We start from the raw sequence: 19,381 nt of genomic DNA, 5'->3' as shown, positions 1-19,381 counted from the left end.
AGTTCCCAAGAAAGGAGGCGGCGTACGGCCCATACTGGACCTAAAACAGCTCAACAAACATGTACGGGTACGTCACTTCCGCATGGAGTCCCTTCGGTCCATCATTGCGGCCATAGAAAAGGGAGACTTTCTTGCCTCCATAGACATACAAGACGCATACCTGCATATACCAATTGCACCCGACCATCTGAGATTTCTCAGGTTCGCAATCGACCAGGACCACTACCAGTTCGTGACTCTCCCATTCGGACTCGCCACGGCTCCCAGAGTGTTTACCAAAGTTATGGCAGCCACCATGGACGTCCTGCACTCCAGAGGCATAGTAGTTGTTCCATACCTGGACGATCTCCTTATCAAGGCTCCCACCTTCAAGGACTGCAAGCTCAGCGTCTCAATCACAATCGACACTGAGTTGCCTGGGCTGGTTAGTCAACCTACAAAAGTCATCACCAACCCCGAGTCAGTCTGACCTTCCTGGGAATGCTATTCAACACCTTCAGGGGTCTAGTGCTCCTTCCCAAGGACAAAGCACTGCCTCTCCGTCTTGGAGTTCGCACTCTCCTCAGCAAACCCCATCGATCTCTCCAGTTTGCCATGAGAGTCCTCGGCAGGATGGTGGTGGCAATAGAAGCGGTCCCATTTGCCCAGCTTCACCTCAGGCCTCTCCAACTAGCCATCCTCAAGTCATGGGACATAAACCCCTTTTTCTCTCGACAGGGAGTTCCAGCTGACGTCGTCAACCAGGAGGTCCCTGCACTGGTGGCTTAAGCCAACCTCACTAACAAAGGGGAAATCCTTTCTAACGGGTCAATGGAAGGTTCTGACCACCGACGCGAGCCTGACTGGTTGGGGTGCGGTACACCTAAACCAGAGCGCACAGGGCAAGTGGTCCCCAGCGGAAGCGACCATGCCCATCAACATCTTGGAAATTCGTGCCATCCTCCTGGCATTGAGAGCCTTCCATCACTTACTGGCAGCCTCTCACATCAGAGTACGGTCAGACAATGCCACAGCTGTGGCATATGTGAATCACCAAGGGGGGACCCGCAGTGCCCAGGCGATGCGAGAAGTGACACACATTCTCCACTGGGCGGAAGACACAGGTTCGGTTCTCTCTGCGGTTTACATTCCGGGTGTGGACAACTGGGAAGCAGACTTCCTCAGCCGGCAAGGAATGGACTCGGGAGAGTGGTCTCTCCATCCCAAAGTTTTTCTCCAGATCTGCCATCGCTGGGGCACCCCGGACGTAGACCTAATGGCATCCCACTTCAATGCCAAGGTCTCCAACTTCATGGCCAGAACTCACGACCTGCGTACGCTAGGAGCGGATGCCCTGGTTCAGGACTGGACCCAGTTCCAGCTCCTGTACATTTTTCCACCTCTCCACCTGATATCCAGAGTGGTGAGGAAGATCAAGCAAGAGGGAGTTCCAACCATCCTAATCGCACCGGACTAGCCCAGATGTACATGGTACGCCGACATCGTACAGCTCACAGCAGACGTCCCCTGTAGTCTCCCCGACCGCCCGGGTCTTCTGTCACAAGGCCCGTTCTACCACCAGAACTCGGGGGGCCCTCAATTTGACGGCGTGGCCATTGAGACCTGGGTTCTAACCCAGTCAGGGTTTTAGCCGGACGTTATTGGAACCATGATTAGGGCACGGAAGCCAACCTCGGCTAAGATTTATTACCGTTCCTGGAAAGCCTTCTTTATCTGGTGCGAATCTCGTGTCCAGACCCCATTCCTTTATTTCCTCCCCAGGGTACTTGGGTTTCTCCAATCGGGTCTGGAGGCCAGACTGTCCCTGGCCTCCCTTAAGAGCCAGGTGTCAACTCTCTCCGTGCTTTTTCAGAGGTGCACTGCTAACAAGCCCCAAGTAAGGACATTTCTTCAGGGGGGTTCCCGATTGGTTCCCCTCTACAGACAACCACTAGGAACTTGGGACCTCAACCTGGTGCTGACAGCATTGCAGGAAACACCCTTTGAACCCCTTAGGGAAGTCCCACTCCGCCTTCTATCCCAGAAAGTGGTTTTCCTGGTGGCAATCACCTCACTACGCAGGGTGTCTGAACTGACAGCACTCTCCTGCAAACAACACTTCCTGGCTTTTTACCAGGACAAGGTAGTTCTCCGTACGGTCCCATCCTTCCTTCCGAAGGTTGTGTCCAACTTCCACCTCAATGAGGAAATTTCACTGCCATCCCTTTGGCCGGTCCTGGTTCATAGAGTGGAGAAGGCTCTGCATACGCTTGACCTTGTCAGGGCAATGCGTATCTATGTGTCTAGGTCTGCGCCCTTCCGGAAGTCTGATTCTCTTTTCCTTCTTCTGGAAGGCGGCCGCAAGGGTCTGCCAGCTTCCAAAGCTACCCTTGCCAGGTGGATCAAATCCACCATACAAGAGGCCTACCGCCTCAAAAATTCTGCTCTACCAGCAGGTATTATGGCACACTCTACACGTGCGGTAGGGGCCTCCTGGGCCATTCGGCACCAGGCTTCGGCACAACAAGTGTGTAAGGCAGGCACCTGGACTAGCCTCCGCACGTTTACCAAACACTACAGAGTTCATACCCAATCCTCAGCAGACGCGAGCCTGGGTAGACGTATTCTGCAGGCGGCGGTGCCCCAATTGTAGGGGCCCGTCTACATAATATTCGTCCATTGCTTCCCACCCAGGGACTGCTTTGGGACGTCCTATGGTCCTGTGTCCCCCAATGAGGCGACAGAGTAAAGGAGATTTTTGTGTACTCACCGTAAATCTTTCTCTTCGCCTCTAATTGGGGGACACAGCTCCCACCCTGTCGCCCGTTCCGGGCTGTTATGTTGAGTTCTCATATTGTTGGGTTTTTTTTGAGCTCGTACATAGTTGCCTTCTTATAGGCATGGTTATGTTATCCATGTTACGTTCCTCCTAATGCTTTTGCACAAAACTGGAGAAGGCTGATGCCGTCCAGGGGTGTATACTGCAGAGGAGGAGCCACGGTTAATCTTTTTCATATTACGCATAGTGTCGCCTCCTAGTGGACAGCAGCGTAACACCCATGGTCCTGTGTTCCCCAATTAGAGGCTAAGAGAAAGAGATTTTACTGTGAGTACACAAAAATCTCCTTTTTTTCCTGTCTGTAAAAAAAAAAAAAAATTGGTATTTAAAGCTTGTGGTGCTGAAAGCGATCCATTCTAGGTGCCCATTAACTTCCCCATTTGACATTATCGTGGGGTGCCGATGGGTTGGGGGTCTGCTGACTCCATGGCTTACATGTTGGTACTTCTGTGAAGCTATAGGCTGGACTTTTATAGTAGACTGTCATTTTACCTACAGGTGCATCTCGCTAAATTAGAATATCATCAAAAAGTTAATTTATTTCAGTTCTTCAATACAAAAAGTGAAACTCCTATATTATATAGAGTCATTACACACAGAGTGATCTATTTCAAGTGTTTATTTCTGTTAATGTTGATGACTATGGCTTACAGCCAATGAAAACACAAAAGTCATTATCTCAGTAAACTAGAATACTTGATGATAACAGCTTGAAAAATGTTTTTAAAACCCGAAATGTTGTCCTACTGAAATGTATGTTCAGTAAATGCACTCAATACTTGGCCGGGGCTCCTTTTGCATCAATTACTGCATCAATGCGGCGTGGCATGGAGGCGATCAGCCTGTGGCACTGCTGAGGTGTTATGGAAGCCCAGGTGGCTTTGATAGCAGCCTTCAGCTCGTCTGCATTGTTGGGTCTGGTGTCTCTCATCTTCCTCTTGACAATACCCCATAGATTCTCTATAATAGATTCTCTATGGGGTTAAGGTCAGGCGAGTTTGCTGGCCAATCAAGCACAGTGATACTGTTGTTTGTAAACCAGGTATTGATACTTTTGGCAGTGTGGACAGGTGCCAAGTCCTGCTGGAGAATGACATTTCCATCTCCAAAAAGCTTGTCGGCAGAGGGAAGCATGAAGTGCTCTAAAATTTCCTGGTAGACGGCTGCGCTGACTTTGGTCTTGATAAAACACAGTGGACCTACACCAGCAGATGTCATGGCTCCCCGAACCATCACTGATTGTGGAAACTTCACACTAGACCTCAAGCAGCTTGGATTGTGGCCTCTCCACTCTTCCTCCAGACTCTGGGACCTTGATTTCCAAATGAAAATTGGAACTCTGGGACCTTGTGGAGTGTGTCAATGACTGCCTTCTGGACATCTGTCAAGTCAGCAGTCTTCCCCATGATTGTGGAGCCTACTGAAAAAGACTAATGGACCTTTTTAAATGCTCAGGAAGCCTTTGCCGTTGTTTTTTGTAAATTATTGTAATTTACTGAGATAATGACTTTTGTGTTTTCATTGGCTGTAAGCCATAATCATCAACATTAACTGAAATAAACACTTGAAATAGATCACTCTGTGTGTAATGACTCTATATAATATGAGTTTCACTTTTTGTATTGAAGAACTGAAATAAATTATCTTTGTGATATTCTAATTTAGTGAGATGCACCTGTATATACTGTGATACATGTATGTATATTGTATTTTATATATGTTACTTACATGGCTTTTATTGCATATTGAGCTGACCCTGCTTTCCTTGTAGGAGACTCAGGAGTACACAAGGAATGTTGTCCGGTATTGCCTTGAAGCCCTTCAGGATTGGTTTGATGCCATAAACTTTGTGGATGAGGTAGGCCTGACGTGTAGGATCATTTTGTACTTGCTGCTATCCGGTGTGAGATTTCGTGGACTCTCAGATTTTCATGTTCTAAATATTGTTTGCTAAGGCCTCATTCAGACATCCGTGATTTATCTTGTGCGTAAAAAAAAAAAATTCTCATCAGTGTTTGGTCTGTTTTTATACTCAGTGTTTGATCAGTGATTTTCTTATATGCCATTAAAAAAGACAAAAATAACCAGCAAAACATTCCCTACCTATTGCAATTCTGATCACGGACATCACCCCTACTGTGCACTGATGCCATCCGTGTGTTTCTGTGACTTTTATGCACCCATGGACTTCTCTGGGTGTTTTTTGTTCTCTGGCTTTGTTGAAAAGCTGGCAAGTTTCCATGATTATTTTGGCAGATGCACAATCCACAAAACAAACATTAAACATGTGAAAAGCCCCATAGACTATAATAGGTAAGTGTTCCATTTGTGAAAAACAGATACAATGTCTACATGAAGAATGATTGTCTGAATGAAGCCTTAACTTTTTGTATTTGTACCTTGCACATCCCTGCTAAGTATTGTTCATTTAGTTAAGACATGTTCAATAATTTTGCTTACAACGTCTGTATTGACAATTGAAGAAATAATTTTATTATTATTAGAAACTTTTATACAACATCTATAGGGGAAAAAAAATCTCATGGGGGAATTTATCATTCCCTCTATGCTAGTTTTCTGGCATCAAAAAGTTGCTAAATTTGGCACAATGGGGTATCTGATCCAAAAGGTTTGCATTTATGTTCTAAAAAAAACACAGCTGCTTTCTGCTGACCAAGAAAAGCTGTGAAAAATCAGATGGATGTGGATGCACAGGAATATTTCATATAAGTGATAAGATATTATAGCCCTGAGTCTTTGCCTTTAAGTGATACGATGTCCAAAGTTATAGGTGCAGCTCTTGATTTGTCAAGGAATAGCATTGAAGGTTTTTCTTCCGGCTCCTGTCCAGCACATTTACTAAACTTGTGAAATTTTTAGACCTTCTAAAAATGTGGCACAATTTTGGAAGAGGTTCTGTTTGATAAATCTTGTGCATCTATAGACTTTGTAAAACAAAAGGTGTCTTGTCCTGAAAGGCGTTTTTGCAGTGGTTTTTTTTTTCTTTTTTGGGGGATTTACATGTGGGCTTGTCTACAGTAAACATTTAATTAATAAAGTTTTTTATTTACCAGAAACTCTGTTAAATTGCTTGGTTGCTTTTTTTTTTTTATTATTATTTTCAGCGCATTTGCAATTTCTCATTGCTTTCTATGCATGAAGAAACACTGCAAAAGCAATGCCACAACTGACATTCTGCGGATTTAATACACGCTGCAGTTTTCCAATTCAGTCAGGAAAAAGAGTGTACATGAAATTTCTGAAATCTTGTAGCTTTTGATGATACTGTAAAAAGCAGGTTTTAATTTCCATTAAAAAAAGCTGCAAAAAAACGCATTGTGTGAACATAGCCTTAGGGGGTGGTGGTAGGGAAGGAAGTTGTAAGTGACATCAGGAGGAAAGATTTCTGCTTCGTATAAGAGCAGTGATAAAAATCCACAGTCTTACGCTGTCTATAATATCTGTGAGTGCTGTCTACAGGTTCTCCAATGTATGTCTATGAGAAGCAGCTCCAGCCTGGAGAAACCCATCACCCGCAGGAGGCAGGGGAGTGTGCAGCCCCCAGTCACTTAAGGATGGGCTGCAGGAACTTGTCTTCAGGTTATCACAAGTCCAAGATGATGTGTCACAGTAAGGGGGGAACAGTTATACATCTTACCACCCGCACATAATAACGTTTTTTGTCAACTTTATGACTGGCATCTGGATTGCAGAAAGTTACGTCCTAGTCTTGTGAATATATAGACAGAAACGTAGAGGTTGTCCCACAAAGGACACTCGTCAATTGTCCACAGGATAGGAGGAGACAATTGAGACGATTTGTTTCCATCGACCCTATAGATTTTGATTGGGGTTGCACGGACTATGCTCAACCACCGGACTATGCACAATTATGGATTTGGGCTTTTCCCAGACGCAGCGACCCCTTCTGTACTGTGTCTGATATTGAAATAGCACAATTCAGGTATTTGTTTCTCAAGGGGTTGTCCCACAATTACTACTCCATTCCCATTGTCTATAGGACAGATGTAGATATAAATGTATTTTCTTTTTCTCAAATCTTTTGTAAATGTACCGAAGTTCATGATCTGAGATTGTGTTTTCATATGTTATGCATGGGTGTAAGTTTAAGCATTTATGAACTAATACGGTTTTTATTCTTTTTTTTTTTCCAGCCTGCTCTGAATCAGGTTACCTTCCATTTGCCTCTGCATCGCTACTACGCCATGTTTTTAAGCAAGGTACATACGTGGTTTGCTGTGTGTATTTTCGGTGCACTTCTTCTGTTTGTAACAAGTTGTTTGCCACAATTCATCTCAATATCTTTTTTTTTTTTTCTCCTTTACTCTGTGCTTTATACGATGTGATGGCCAGGAATATCATTATTTTATATATGTTACATCATATATCGAGGTCCCTCTATCCCCAATATACACTATATACAGAGCACCTATACATTGCACCTTCAGGAGCTTTTGTGACATCCCTTTCTAAATCCATAGGTGTTAGTATGGAGTTGGTTTCTCATTTTGCAGTTTCTTTATAATTATGCAAAAAAAAGTTCTTGGGTGGGTACCATGCAATGTAATGTGACATTATATCAATTATTTTAATAAAAATATATCATCAGATTATCATATATCGACTATAAGACGCACCTAGGTTTTAGAGGAGGAAAATAGGGGAAAAAATATAAGCAAAAAATATGGTCATGAAGCACTTTTATGGAGGGGGGAGGTTTGCTGCTTACACTGTTACAGGGGTAATGTCCCCCAATTCTATACTAATATCCCCCATCCTGGTATATATGGCCCTCATCCTAATCTTGGTTTGCATGGTCCCCTAATCCCTCTTCCTGTTATGCATGGCACCCCTCATCCCCATCCTGGTATGCATAGCGCCCCTCATCCCCATCCTGGTATGCATGGCACCCCTCATCCCCATCCTCGTATGCATGGCACCCCTCATCCCCATCCTCGTATGCATGGCACCCCTCATCCCCATCCTCGTATGCATGGCACCCCTCATCTCCATCCTCGTATGCATGGCACCCCTCATCTCCATCCTCGTATGCATGGCACCCCTCATCTCCATCCTCGTATGCATGGCACCCCTCATCCCCATCCTCGTATGCATGGCACCCCTCATCCCCATCCTCGTATGCATGGCACCCCTCATCTCCATCCTCGTATGCATGGCACCCCTCATCCCCATCCTCGTATGCATGGCACCCCTCATCTCCATCCTCGTATGCATGGCACCCCTCATCCTTGTCCTGGTATGCATGGCACCCCTCATCCTTGTCCTGGTATGCCTGGCCACCCCTTGATCCCCCATCCTGGTATGCATGGCTCCCCATCACTGCACACATGAAAAAAACAGTTCTGCTCACCTTCCTTCCCTCTGCTCCAGCGCTGCTTCCTGTTCTGCCAGCAGCTGATCTCAGCATACAAGCAGCACATAATGTCACTGCCATGTGCCCTCAGACACGGAGGTGAGCTGCGGGCATATTCACTCCTCTCCACCCCGAGACTATGGGTGTGGAGAGGAGTAAATATTCATTTAATAGTGCGCAGTGTCAGCAGACGCCGTCTTCCTCCAGTGGCTCGGCGCTCACGTGTGCCCACTACTAAAGAGAATGAATATTCACTCTTCTCCATGCCCATGGGAGTGGGAAGGAGTGAATATTTATACACTCTAATAGCGGATACACGTGATCGCTGAGCCCCAGCAGGAAGCCAGCCGCTGCAACTGACTGTGCTATTAAGGAGAATGAATATTCATTCTCTTTAATAGTGGGCACACGTGATCGCTGCAGCAGTCGCCTACTGCCTGTGCTCCACTCCGCTGCCGCTCCCTTCCCCACTCCACCATCCACAGCTGTAATGTATTATCCGGACTAAAAGACGCACGCCCCACTTTCCTCCAAAATTTTGGAGGAAAAAAGTGTCTTATAGTCCGATAAATACGGTAGTTGTAACCAGTTTAACCAGCCTTATAATGTGTTTTCTTACTCCTTCATAACCTGAGACTGTGAGATTTTACTCTACAGTAACTGTCATGGGCCTTCACCGCACACCTTCTACAGATAATAACTCAGGCCTCATGCAAAGCAACAACCAAGGACCTTATTATACTTAACTTGGGTTCACTGTGCAACCCCTTTATTACTTATCCAAAGGATAAGTGATCACTTGCTGATCGGTGGTGGTCCGACCACCGCCAACTTCTTTCCCCTTTAGGGAACTTTTTATACCCGTTCCAAAATGATGCAGTAGGTCGGACACCCGACTGATTCATTCTGTATGGGGATGCTGGAAAGAGCTAAGCGCAGATATCGGCAGCCCCTTAGAGAATGAATGGAGCTTCAGCATTAAGATTTGCCTTCACTCGAATGAAGAGGCCGACCCCTGAAAAACAGCCCATAGCATTATCCCTCCTGCACCAGACTTTACAGCTGGTAAAGTGCAGTCAGGCAAGTAACCTTCTCCTGGCATTCACCGAACCCTGACTTGTGCATCAGATGCCAGATAGAGAAGCATAAAATGTCACTGCACTCAACACGTTTTCTCCAGAGTCCAGTTGTGGCAGCTTTACACCACTCCATGTGACGCTCAGCATTGTGCTTGGTGATGTACGGCTGTATGCAGGTGCTCAGCCATGAAGCTCCCGGTGGGGGCACAAATTTTACACTGATGTTAATGCCAGAGAAGGTTTGGACTCTGTTGTTATAGGGTCAGCAGAGTGTTGGTGACTTTTCTGCCCTCTGCTCCTCAGCACTCGGCCCCCCGCTCTGCATCTTTACAGGGTCTCCACTTCGTGGAGTTACTTCGGATCCTCCCACTTCTCAATAATATTATTGCGCACAGGTGATGGGGTAAGATTGAGGAGGAAAAAATGTCATAAATAGGCTTGTTACATCAGTGGCTCCTATTACCGGACCCCGCTGGTATCAGTGAGCTCTGCACCACCGGCCGCTCTGTCACAGGTTAGTAAATGTAGACGGCATGGCGGGGGGCCAGAGGTTGTACGCCGGGGTCGAGGAGCCAGAGGTTGTATGCCCAGGGGCCAGAGGTGGTACGCCGCGGGCCCGAGACTGAATGGAGAACCCAAATTCAGCGTCGCCTTCAGTATTTTCACAGAGAGATAAGAGAAGATCATTCTTCTCTATTGTAACAAGAATGCAGAGGAGTTTCTGTAGAGATCGGTCAGGATCCGGCTTCCTATACCTGTATTCTGTGTCTCTACCAGTCGTCTGGGTTTCTGTTGCACAGATGAGCTCCGCTCCTCTGCTGGCTCATATAGATTTTCTATGTCCATGCTCCATTTTCTAAATGGACATTGTAGTCGCAAAGAGATATTAAATCTGCGGCTCTCGGTGGAGTTGACACGAAAGCAGCTACATATGTGTAGCTATGGGGAGAAAGTGATCCATGACCCCTAGTAGATAGGAATGATCATCTTACTAATAAAGCACATGTAGTGTTCTGTTCCCTCCTCCTATTAGTCACATGTACATAAAATTACTAACTTTCTCTCTTTTCTCCGGCAGGCTGTGAAGTGTCAGGAGATAGATTTGGATTCTATTTTGCCTGACCAGGAAATGCTGATGAAGCTGATGGTTCACCCACTGTTAATCCAGGTACGGGGCCTCTCCCTGAGACGTGCGGGTGTTGCGCTGCTTGTCTTTTGTCTGGTAATCATCACGGTGATCATAGACATTTCCTAGTAGATCACACCGGTTTTATTGCACTCTGGTATCATCGGAGATGCAAAATGATGGATTCTTAATGCTCCAGTGTTTCAGAGACAAAAGCTGGAGACGAGACTAGTCTGACACCATCAATGACAGGCTTCTTGCAACGCTGCTGCACATGATTGACAGGTATTTCCATAGCGAGAGACCTGTCAATCATCTGAAGCCACGCTGGGACTAGTCTGGTGTATTTCTTTGATCGGCCTGATCTTCCAGCTATACTTTCTCTGAACGCAGAACGCAGGCTCAGATTCATGCTACTTGTGGTTCCGTATTTATTGCTGATGATTTTTTTTTTTTCCTTTTCATTTTTGTAAATTAAATTTGTTAATGGAAATTTGCCTATAAGATAGTACGGGTGGTAATAGAACAAACAATGCAAGATTTTTATGATTTATCACTCCATGTAGCATGGGGAGCACGTTCTGTAGACATCCTCACAATTTTGAGTCGTCCTCATTTGTCCTGGTTTTGTTCTAGGCCAGCTTGTCTGAAATTCACAGCAATATGTGGGTACGGAACGGCCTTCAAATCAAAGGACAAGCGATGACCTACGTACAGTCACATTTCTGTAATTCCATGATTGATCCGGACATCTACCTGTTGCAGGTAAGTTCTCAATCGCAGACTTTCTTGTCCCATTACTTCTATTACTACTTGTAAATTTGCCCAATCCTTTCATTTTTGTTTTTTTCTGATTCAGGTTTGTGCATCCAAACTAGACCCAGACTACTTTATTTCATCAGTTTTTGAAAGGTAAGATTGTAAAATGGAATACGAATTGCCTCTTCTGAAAATGAAAAACATGGATGCTTTTTTTCCATCAACAGTGCCACGCTTTTCTAAAAGTTGTCTGGTATTGCAGCATGGCACCATTAGTGTATGTTCACACCTAGCTTTTTCATGTGAATTTTAGCTTAAAAAAAGTGTTATCCATATGAATTATACTCCGAAACCACCTCCAGTTGATTTACATCTGAGATCTGCACTTCAGTTCATAATGCACTTTTTCATCATTTTTTAAAGTGCCTCCCTTTCTATCTAAGGTTTAAGGTTGTGGACCTTTTAACAATGGCCTCCCAACACCAGAACTTAGTCCTTGACTCGGATCATGAAAGGTCGATGCTTGAAGGAGCGCTGACATTTCTGGTTATCCTGTTAAGTCTCCGCTTACATTTGGGTAAGTTGTGCCGGTGTTTGACCTCCTATATTTGTGAAACCTTTAGACTTTTAGACCTTCTAACTGCTTGCTACTCCTTTTAACATATTCATTGCTTAAAGGGATTTTTGAGGAATAGGAAAACATGGCTGTTTTCTTCCAGAAACAGCGCCACACGTGCCCACAGTTGATGTATGTTTTTGCAGCTCAGGAAAAAGCCAAGCGCCACACTCTGCGTCTTGCAGTCTTTAACCCCTTTACAGCCCAAGGCGTACTAATACGTACCTGCGCCCTGGGCTTTAACCCCTTCAGGACCCAGCCTATTTTGACCCTAAAGACCTTGGCATTTTTGTCAATTCTGACCAGTGTCCCTTTACGAAGTAAAAACTCTGGAACACTTCAACGGATCCTAGCGATTCTGAGATTGTTTTTTCGTGACATATTGGGCTTCATGTTAGTATTAAATTTAGGTCGATAATATTTGCGTTTATTTGTGAAAAAATCAAAAATATGGGAAAAAATGTGAAAATTTTGCAATTTTCAAATTTTGAATTTTTATTCTACTAAACCAGAGAGTGATGTGACACAAAATAGTTAATAAATAACATTTCCCACATGTCTACTTTACATCAGCACAATTTTGGAAAAAAAAAAAATTTTGGTAGGAAGTTTGAAGGGTTCGAAGTTCATCAGCAATTTATCTTTTTTCCAGCAAAATTTACAAAACCATTTTTTTAGTGACCACATCACATTTGAAGTCCCTTTGAGGGGTCTTTATGACAGAAAACACCCAAAAGTGACACCATTCCAAAAACTGCACCCCTCAAGCTACTCAAAACTACATTCAAGAAGATTATTAACCCTTCAGGTGCATCACAGGAACTAAAGCCACATGGAAGAAAAAAATGAACATTTTTATTTTTCTAACAAAAATTTTCTTTTAGCCTAAATATTTTAATTTTCACATGGGTAACAGGATAAAATGCATCCTAAAATTTGTTGGTCAATTTCTCCTTAGTACACTGATACCTCATTTGTGGTCATAAACCACTGTTTGGGCACACGGCAGGGCTCAGAAGGGAAGGAGCGCCATTTTACTTTTTGAATGGAAAATTAGCTCCAAAAGTCAAATTGCGCTCCTTCTCTTCTGAGCCCTGCCATGCGCCCAAACAGTGGTTTATGACCACATATGAGGTATCAGTGTACTCAGGAGAAATTGACCAATACATTTTAGGATGCATTTTATCCTGTTACCCATGTGAAAATTAAAAAAATTAGGCTAAAAGAAAATTTTTGTGAAAAAAAAAAGTACTTTTTTGTTTTCACAGATCATTTTGTGAAGCACCTGGGGGTTCCAAGTGCTCACTATGCATCTAGATAGGTGCCTTGGGGGGTCTAGTTTCCAAAATGGGGTCACTTGTGGGGGAGCTCCACTGTTTAGGCACATTAGGGGCTCTCCAAACGCAACATGGTGTCCGCTAACAATTTGAGCCGATTTTACATTCAATTTGTTAGCGGACACCATGTCGCGTTTGGAGAGCCGCTGTGTGCCCAAACATTGGAGCTCCCCCACAAGTGACCCCATATTGGAAACTAGACCCCCCAAGGCACCTATCTAGATGCATAGTGAGCACTTGGAACCCCCAGGTACTTCACAAATTAATCCGTAAAAATAAAAGTGTTTTTTTTTTCCACTTTTTCATTTTTATGAATCAATTTGTGAAGCAACTGGGGGTTCCAAGTGCTCACTATGCATCTAGATAGGTGCCTTGGGGGGTCTAGTTTCCAAAATGGGGTCACTTGTGGGGGAGCTCCAATGTTTGGGCACACAGGGACTCTCCAAACGCAACATGGTTCCAATTTGTTAGCGGACACCATTGTGTAGTGTATGTCAGGTTGGTGTGCGGTGTGGTATATTGTAGTGTATACACCACACACACACACACACTACAACACACACACCAACCTGACATAGCCTCCTAAGCTTAGTACGCCCTAGACTGGGATGAGTGGGACGGGCGGGACATTTTGTGTGCTGTGTGCGTGTGTAAAAAAAAAAAAAAAAAAAAAAATCGAAACTTTATTATAGTGTGTGTGCTTGGTGTAACCTTCTGCAGTCACGTGTGGGGGCTGTCAGGCGTAGGGGGGGGCTGAAGAGATGGAGGAGCCAGCAGCTGCAGCAAGGGGGGTGATCACTGGGGCAGGAGCCGGCAGCAGCAAGGGGGGTGATCACTGGGGCAGGAGCCGGCAGCAGCAAGGGGGGTAGGAGGCCGGCAGCATCAGGGGGGTGATTACTGGGGCAGAAAGGGGAGCAGGAGCCAGCAGCAGGGGGGTGATCACTGGGTTTGCGGGGGGGGGATGATCACTGGGATGGGGGGGTGAACACTGGGGACAGGTGGGGGTGAACACTGGGGACGGGGGGGGGTGAACACTGGGGACGGGGGGGGGTGAACACTGGGGACAGGGGGGGTGAACACTGGGGGGAGGAGTGATTATTGGGAGGTGGGGGGTGATATCACTGGGACTGGGGGATGGTGGGTTTGATCACAGGAGCAGGGCATTTACACTGAGCCTGCTGCTGCTGTGATCACAGTCCACCGGCTGTCAGAAGGAGAGCAGCAGCCGGTGGATGAAGACGTGGGAGAGGGAGCAGCGGTCGGGGTGCAGGTATGAAGGTGGAGGGGGGGTCGGGGGGGAGTGGGGGCAATACTACCTGATGCAGATCAGCGGCGGCAGCAGGCGATCAGCGGCGGCAGCAGAGGGTCCACGGGGGGGCAGCAGCAGAGGGTCCACAATGGCCGGCACACGATCCATGGACGGGTAGGAGCTGGGCAGTTGCGGCCATCATGAAAAACTCCCTCCACATCTGATTGGGGCTAGTATCCATGTGACGCTAGCCCCCCAATCAGATCTGGGGGGAGGGGGGGACAGAGGTGACACTCCCCCCAGCCAATGGCTGATGCTGTAAGCATCAGGCCATGCCCAGATTTAAATATTACACCAATTTTCATTGGTGAAATATTTAATTCATACCGATTGGCTGTTTCATTTTCACTTTTAGTGAAACTGCCAATCGGAGGGGTCCCAGGCACGGGGGGGTTAATCCACCCCCCGGGGGGTCGACTTCAGGATGTCCAGTTGCAGTAGCAACTGTGAAACCTGAGCGATCCCGCTCGCAGGCGCTGCAGGGGCTCTTTCCCTCCATGTCACAGACGCTGTGACATGGGTCGGGAACGAACTGTTTTCCATGTCACAAACGGTGTGACACGGGTCGGGAAGGGGTTAAGAGCCAGGTACGTATTAGTACGCCCTGTTGACTTCGCCCGCACACAGGCTGTGTGGTCGCGATCGCCGCCGGGTGTCAGCTGATTGTCACAGCGGACACCCGGTGCTATGTGCTGGGAGCGGTCCCGCACCGCTCCCGACACATTAACCCCCGTAATGCTGCGATTTGAAGTCGATCGCAGCATTGCGGGGGCAAGGAGAGGTGATCGCGATACTGACCTCCTCTCCCGGCCTCCAGCCGCGGCTTCCCTTATGTTGCCATGACGACCCGATGTCGTCATGACAACATCCGGGTCACCAGACAGCAGGAAGATACTTTGGTCATGCGCAGTGCATGACCAAAGTATCTTCTGCATCTGCAGCGCTGACAGCCTGTATAGCACAGGGATGGTGCTCCATCCTTATGCTCTACAGGCGATCAGAATGTAAAAAGTGAAAGTCCCATAGTGGGACAAAGTATAAAAGTCCAAAAAGTGTTAAAAAATTTAAAAAATAAATAATTTTTTTTTTTTGCAAAAATATATAAAAAAAATAATCCACCAATAATAAAAATATAATGTACCCATCAATAAATATTATTCTGAAAAAAAAAAAAAAAAACAATAAAAGTACACACATTTGGTATCGCCACGTCTGGAACGACCTGACCTATAAAACTGTCCCACTAGTTAACCCCTTTAGTTAACACGGTAAAATAAAAATAAAAAACAAAGCAAAAAACAATGTTTTATCATACCGCCAAACAAAAAATGGAACAACACGCGATCAAAAAGACGAATATAAATAAAAAATGGTACCGCTGAAAACGTCATCTTGTCCCGCAAAAAAACAAGCCGCCATACAGCTCCATCATCCGAAAAATCAAAAAGTTATAGCTCTCAGAATAAAGCAATGCAAAAAAAATCTTTTTCTATAAAATAGCTTTTATTGTGTAAAAGCGCCAAAACATAGAAAAACGATATAACTGTAGTACCGCTGTAAACGTACTGACCCAAAGAATAACGCTGCCTTATCAATTTTACCACACGCGGAACAGCATAAAAAAAAAAAAAACATAAAAACAATTCCGGAATTAATGTGTTTTATTTATTCTGCCTCCCAAAAATCGGAATAGAAAGTGATCAAAAAATGTCACGTGCCTGAAAATGGCACCAATAACAACGTCAACTCATCCCGCAAAAAACAAGCCGTCACATGACTGTCGGCCAAAATATGGGAAAATTATAGCTATCAAAATATAACGATGCAAAAACTAGATTTTACAAAAAAATGCTTCCTTTAGTGTGCGACAGCTGTCAATCATAAAAACCCGATATTATTCTGGTATCGCTCTAATCGCACCGACACGAAGAATAAAGTCGTCTAATCACGTAAACCGCACGAGGAAGGGCGTGAAAAATAAACTCTAGGGTTAGGGTTGGGGTTGGGGTTAGAGTTGGGATTTTTTTTCAAATGTGAAAAAAAAAAAAAAAGATGACGATATGGCGACTAGTGTTGAGCACAAGTGCTCGCTACTTGAGTTTGCATCGGGTGCTTGGGTATGCACTGAGTATCGCGGATGCTCGAGTCTCCGCCCCATATGCTTCGCGGCCCAAAAAAAAACACGTTGCTGGGATTGCCTGCCATGCGCGAGCGATCCCCGCATGTTTTTTTTTGGGTGTCTAACAACCGTGAAACATGCAGACAGGGGCTCGAGCATGTCACTCGAGCACCCGCGATAAATGGTGCATACCTGAGTACCCGATGCAGACTCAAGTAGCGAGCACTTGCGCTCAAGACTAATGACCACATTAGGTCATCATATTGAATAAGTTATCAAATTCTGTTGTACCTCTGGGTTCAAAATGTTAACTATACCCCTTGATAAAATCCTTGAGGGGTGTAGTTTCCAAAATGGAGTCACTTGTGGGGGGTTTCTACTGTTTAGGCACATCAGGGGCTCTCCAGACGCAACATGGCGTCCGCTCTCGATTCCAGCCGATTTTGCGTTCAAAAAGTCACACAGTGCTCCTTCCCTTCTGAACTCTGCCGTGCGCCCAAACACTGTATTTTCCCCACATATGGGGTATTGGCGTACTCAGGAGAAATTGCACAACAGTTTTTGGGGTCCATTTTCTCCTCTTACCCTTGTGAAAATAAAAAAATTGGGGCTAAAACATAATTTTTGTGGAAAAAGTTAGATTTTTTTTTTTTTTTTTTTCACGGCTCCATGTTATAAATTTCTGTAAAGCACTTGGGGTTTCAGGGTGCTCACCAAAAATCTAGATAAGTTCCCTGAGGGGTCTAGTTTCCACTTGTGGGGTTTTCCACTGTTTAGGCTCATCAGGGGCTCTCCAAGCGCAACATGGCGTCCGCTAATTATTCAAGCTAATTTTACATTCAAAAAGTCAAATGACGCTCCTTCCCTTCCGAGCCCTGCCGTGCGCCCAAACAGTGGTTTTCCCCCACATATGGGGTATCGACTTGCTCAGGGGAAATTGCACAACAAATTTTGGGGTCCATTTTTTCCTGTTACCCCTGCGAAAATAAAAAAAAATTGAGTCTAAAGTAACATTTTTGTGAAAAAAGTTAAATGTTCATTTTTTTTCTTCCACATTCCAAAAATTCCTGTGAAGCACCTGAAGGGTTAATAAGGTTCTTGAATGTGGTTTTGAGCACCTTGAGGGGTGCAGTTTTTAGAATGGTGTCACTTTTGGGTATTTTCTGTCATAAAGACCCCTCAAAGTCACTTCAAATGTGATGTGGTCCCTAAAAAAAAAAAAAAAAAAAAAAGTGGTTTTGTACATTTTGTTGGAAAAATGAGAAATCGCTGGTCAACTTTTAACCCTTATAGCTCCCTAACAAAAAAAAATTTTGGTTCCAAAATTGTGCTGATGTAAAGTAGACATGTGGGAAATGTTATTTATTAACTCTTTTGTGTGACATATCTCTCTGATTTAAGGGCATGAAAATTCAAATTTTTTGAAAAATGCTACATTTTCAACATTTTCGCCAAATTTCCATTTTTTTCACAAATAAACGCAAGTGATATCGAAGAAACTTTACCACAATCATGAAGTACAATATGTCACGAAAAAAACAATCTCAGAATCAGGGGGATCCGTTGAAGCGTTCCAGAGTAATTACCTCATAATGTGACAGTGGTCAGAATTGCATAAATTGTTCTGGTCATTAACGTGCAAACCACCCTCGGGGGTAAAGGGAACCTGTCATCTGATTCATGCTGCCCAAACCGTAGCCAGAGACGAGGCTAAAGCCGCCTCGCCACCCCACCCCCCCCTCCGCCTCTTCCCCTGTGCACACAGGGAGAGTACTGTCCCTTTCTTTCAGCGGTGATCTAAATATATTCTCTCTGAGACGCTCTGGTGTTTCAGATAAAAATATACCTGGCTGTACTGGGGATAAGTGGGGGGTCGCGGGGTGATCAAATATCTGTCATCTCTCCTTTGGATTAGGAGTAAATGTCAATTGTGGGGAAACCCTTCAAGGCTCTTTTGCGGCACGTTAAATTCTCAAGTAAACTAAAAGCTGTATAGTAAAATAAAACGGGGCTATTCCTTTTTATTAAAATATTATGGTATCCTTAAGTCATACAAGCTAGACCGGATCAAGGCTATATAATATGTATTATTAGGTCCTGACTTGGAATATTGATTTCACCCCCCCCAATAACCTTTACTTTCTCTGATTTTAGGAATGACCGACGACGAGATCCTCAGAGCAGAGATGATCGCTCAGTTATGTATGAATGACCGCACTCACAGCTCGCTGCTCGACCTTATATCCTTTCACACTTCTTACCGGATTTGCCCCAGTATATAGCTTCACTTAGCTTTTAGGAGATCATTTACTTGCCATAGCTCCAAATATCCTTTTGGTTAATCTAATGCATCCCTTTTTTATTGCAATCCGCTTTAAAAAAGAAAAAAAAAATGTGTGTGTGCATATACAGTACAGACCAAAAGTTTGGACACACCTCATTTAAAGATTTTTCTGTATTTTCATGACTATGAAAATTCTACATTCACACTGAAGGCATCAAAACTATGAATTAACACATGTGGAATTATATACTTAACAAAAAAGTGAGAAACAACTGAAAATATTTCTTATATTCTAGGTTCTTCAAAGTAGCCACCTTTTGCTTTGATGACTGCTTTGCACACTCTTGGCATTCTCTTGATGAGCTTTAAAGCAAAAGGTGGCTACTTTGAAGAACCTAGAACATAAGACATATTTTCAGTTGTTTCACACTTTTTTGTTAAGTATATAATTCCACATGTGTTAATTCATAGTTTTGATGCCTTCAGTGTGAATGTACAATTTTCATAGTCATGAAAATACAGAAAAATCTTTAAATGAG

At 44.6% G+C, this 19,381-nt stretch overlaps 1 protein-coding gene across 1 annotated transcript in view; it reads left to right on the top strand.

Annotated features, from left to right (window-relative positions):
- UBR3 (ubiquitin protein ligase E3 component n-recognin 3) overlaps positions 1–19,381 on the top strand; it is a 149,202-nt gene that overhangs the window by 44,751 nt on the left and 85,070 nt on the right. The window contains exons 11-17 of the mRNA XM_073646979.1: positions 4,590–4,676; positions 6,994–7,059; positions 10,371–10,460; positions 11,055–11,183; positions 11,278–11,330; positions 11,621–11,754; positions 18,713–18,798. Of these exons, the coding sequence (XP_073503080.1) occupies positions 4,590–4,676; positions 6,994–7,059; positions 10,371–10,460; positions 11,055–11,183; positions 11,278–11,330; positions 11,621–11,754; positions 18,713–18,798 (645 nt within the window). The remainder of the gene's footprint in view (positions 1–4,589; positions 4,677–6,993; positions 7,060–10,370; positions 10,461–11,054; positions 11,184–11,277; positions 11,331–11,620; positions 11,755–18,712; positions 18,799–19,381) is intronic.

This window comes from Phyllobates terribilis, unplaced genomic scaffold (genome assembly GCF_046119375.1).
Source record: "Phyllobates terribilis strain yellow unplaced genomic scaffold, ASM4611937v1 Scaffold_9__5_contigs__length_417890890, whole genome shotgun sequence".
NCBI classification, from domain to species: Eukaryota; Metazoa; Chordata; class Amphibia; order Anura; family Dendrobatidae; genus Phyllobates; species Phyllobates terribilis.
Note: the sequence above shows the minus strand (reverse complement) of the source record. Positions and strands in the feature narration are given on the sequence as shown.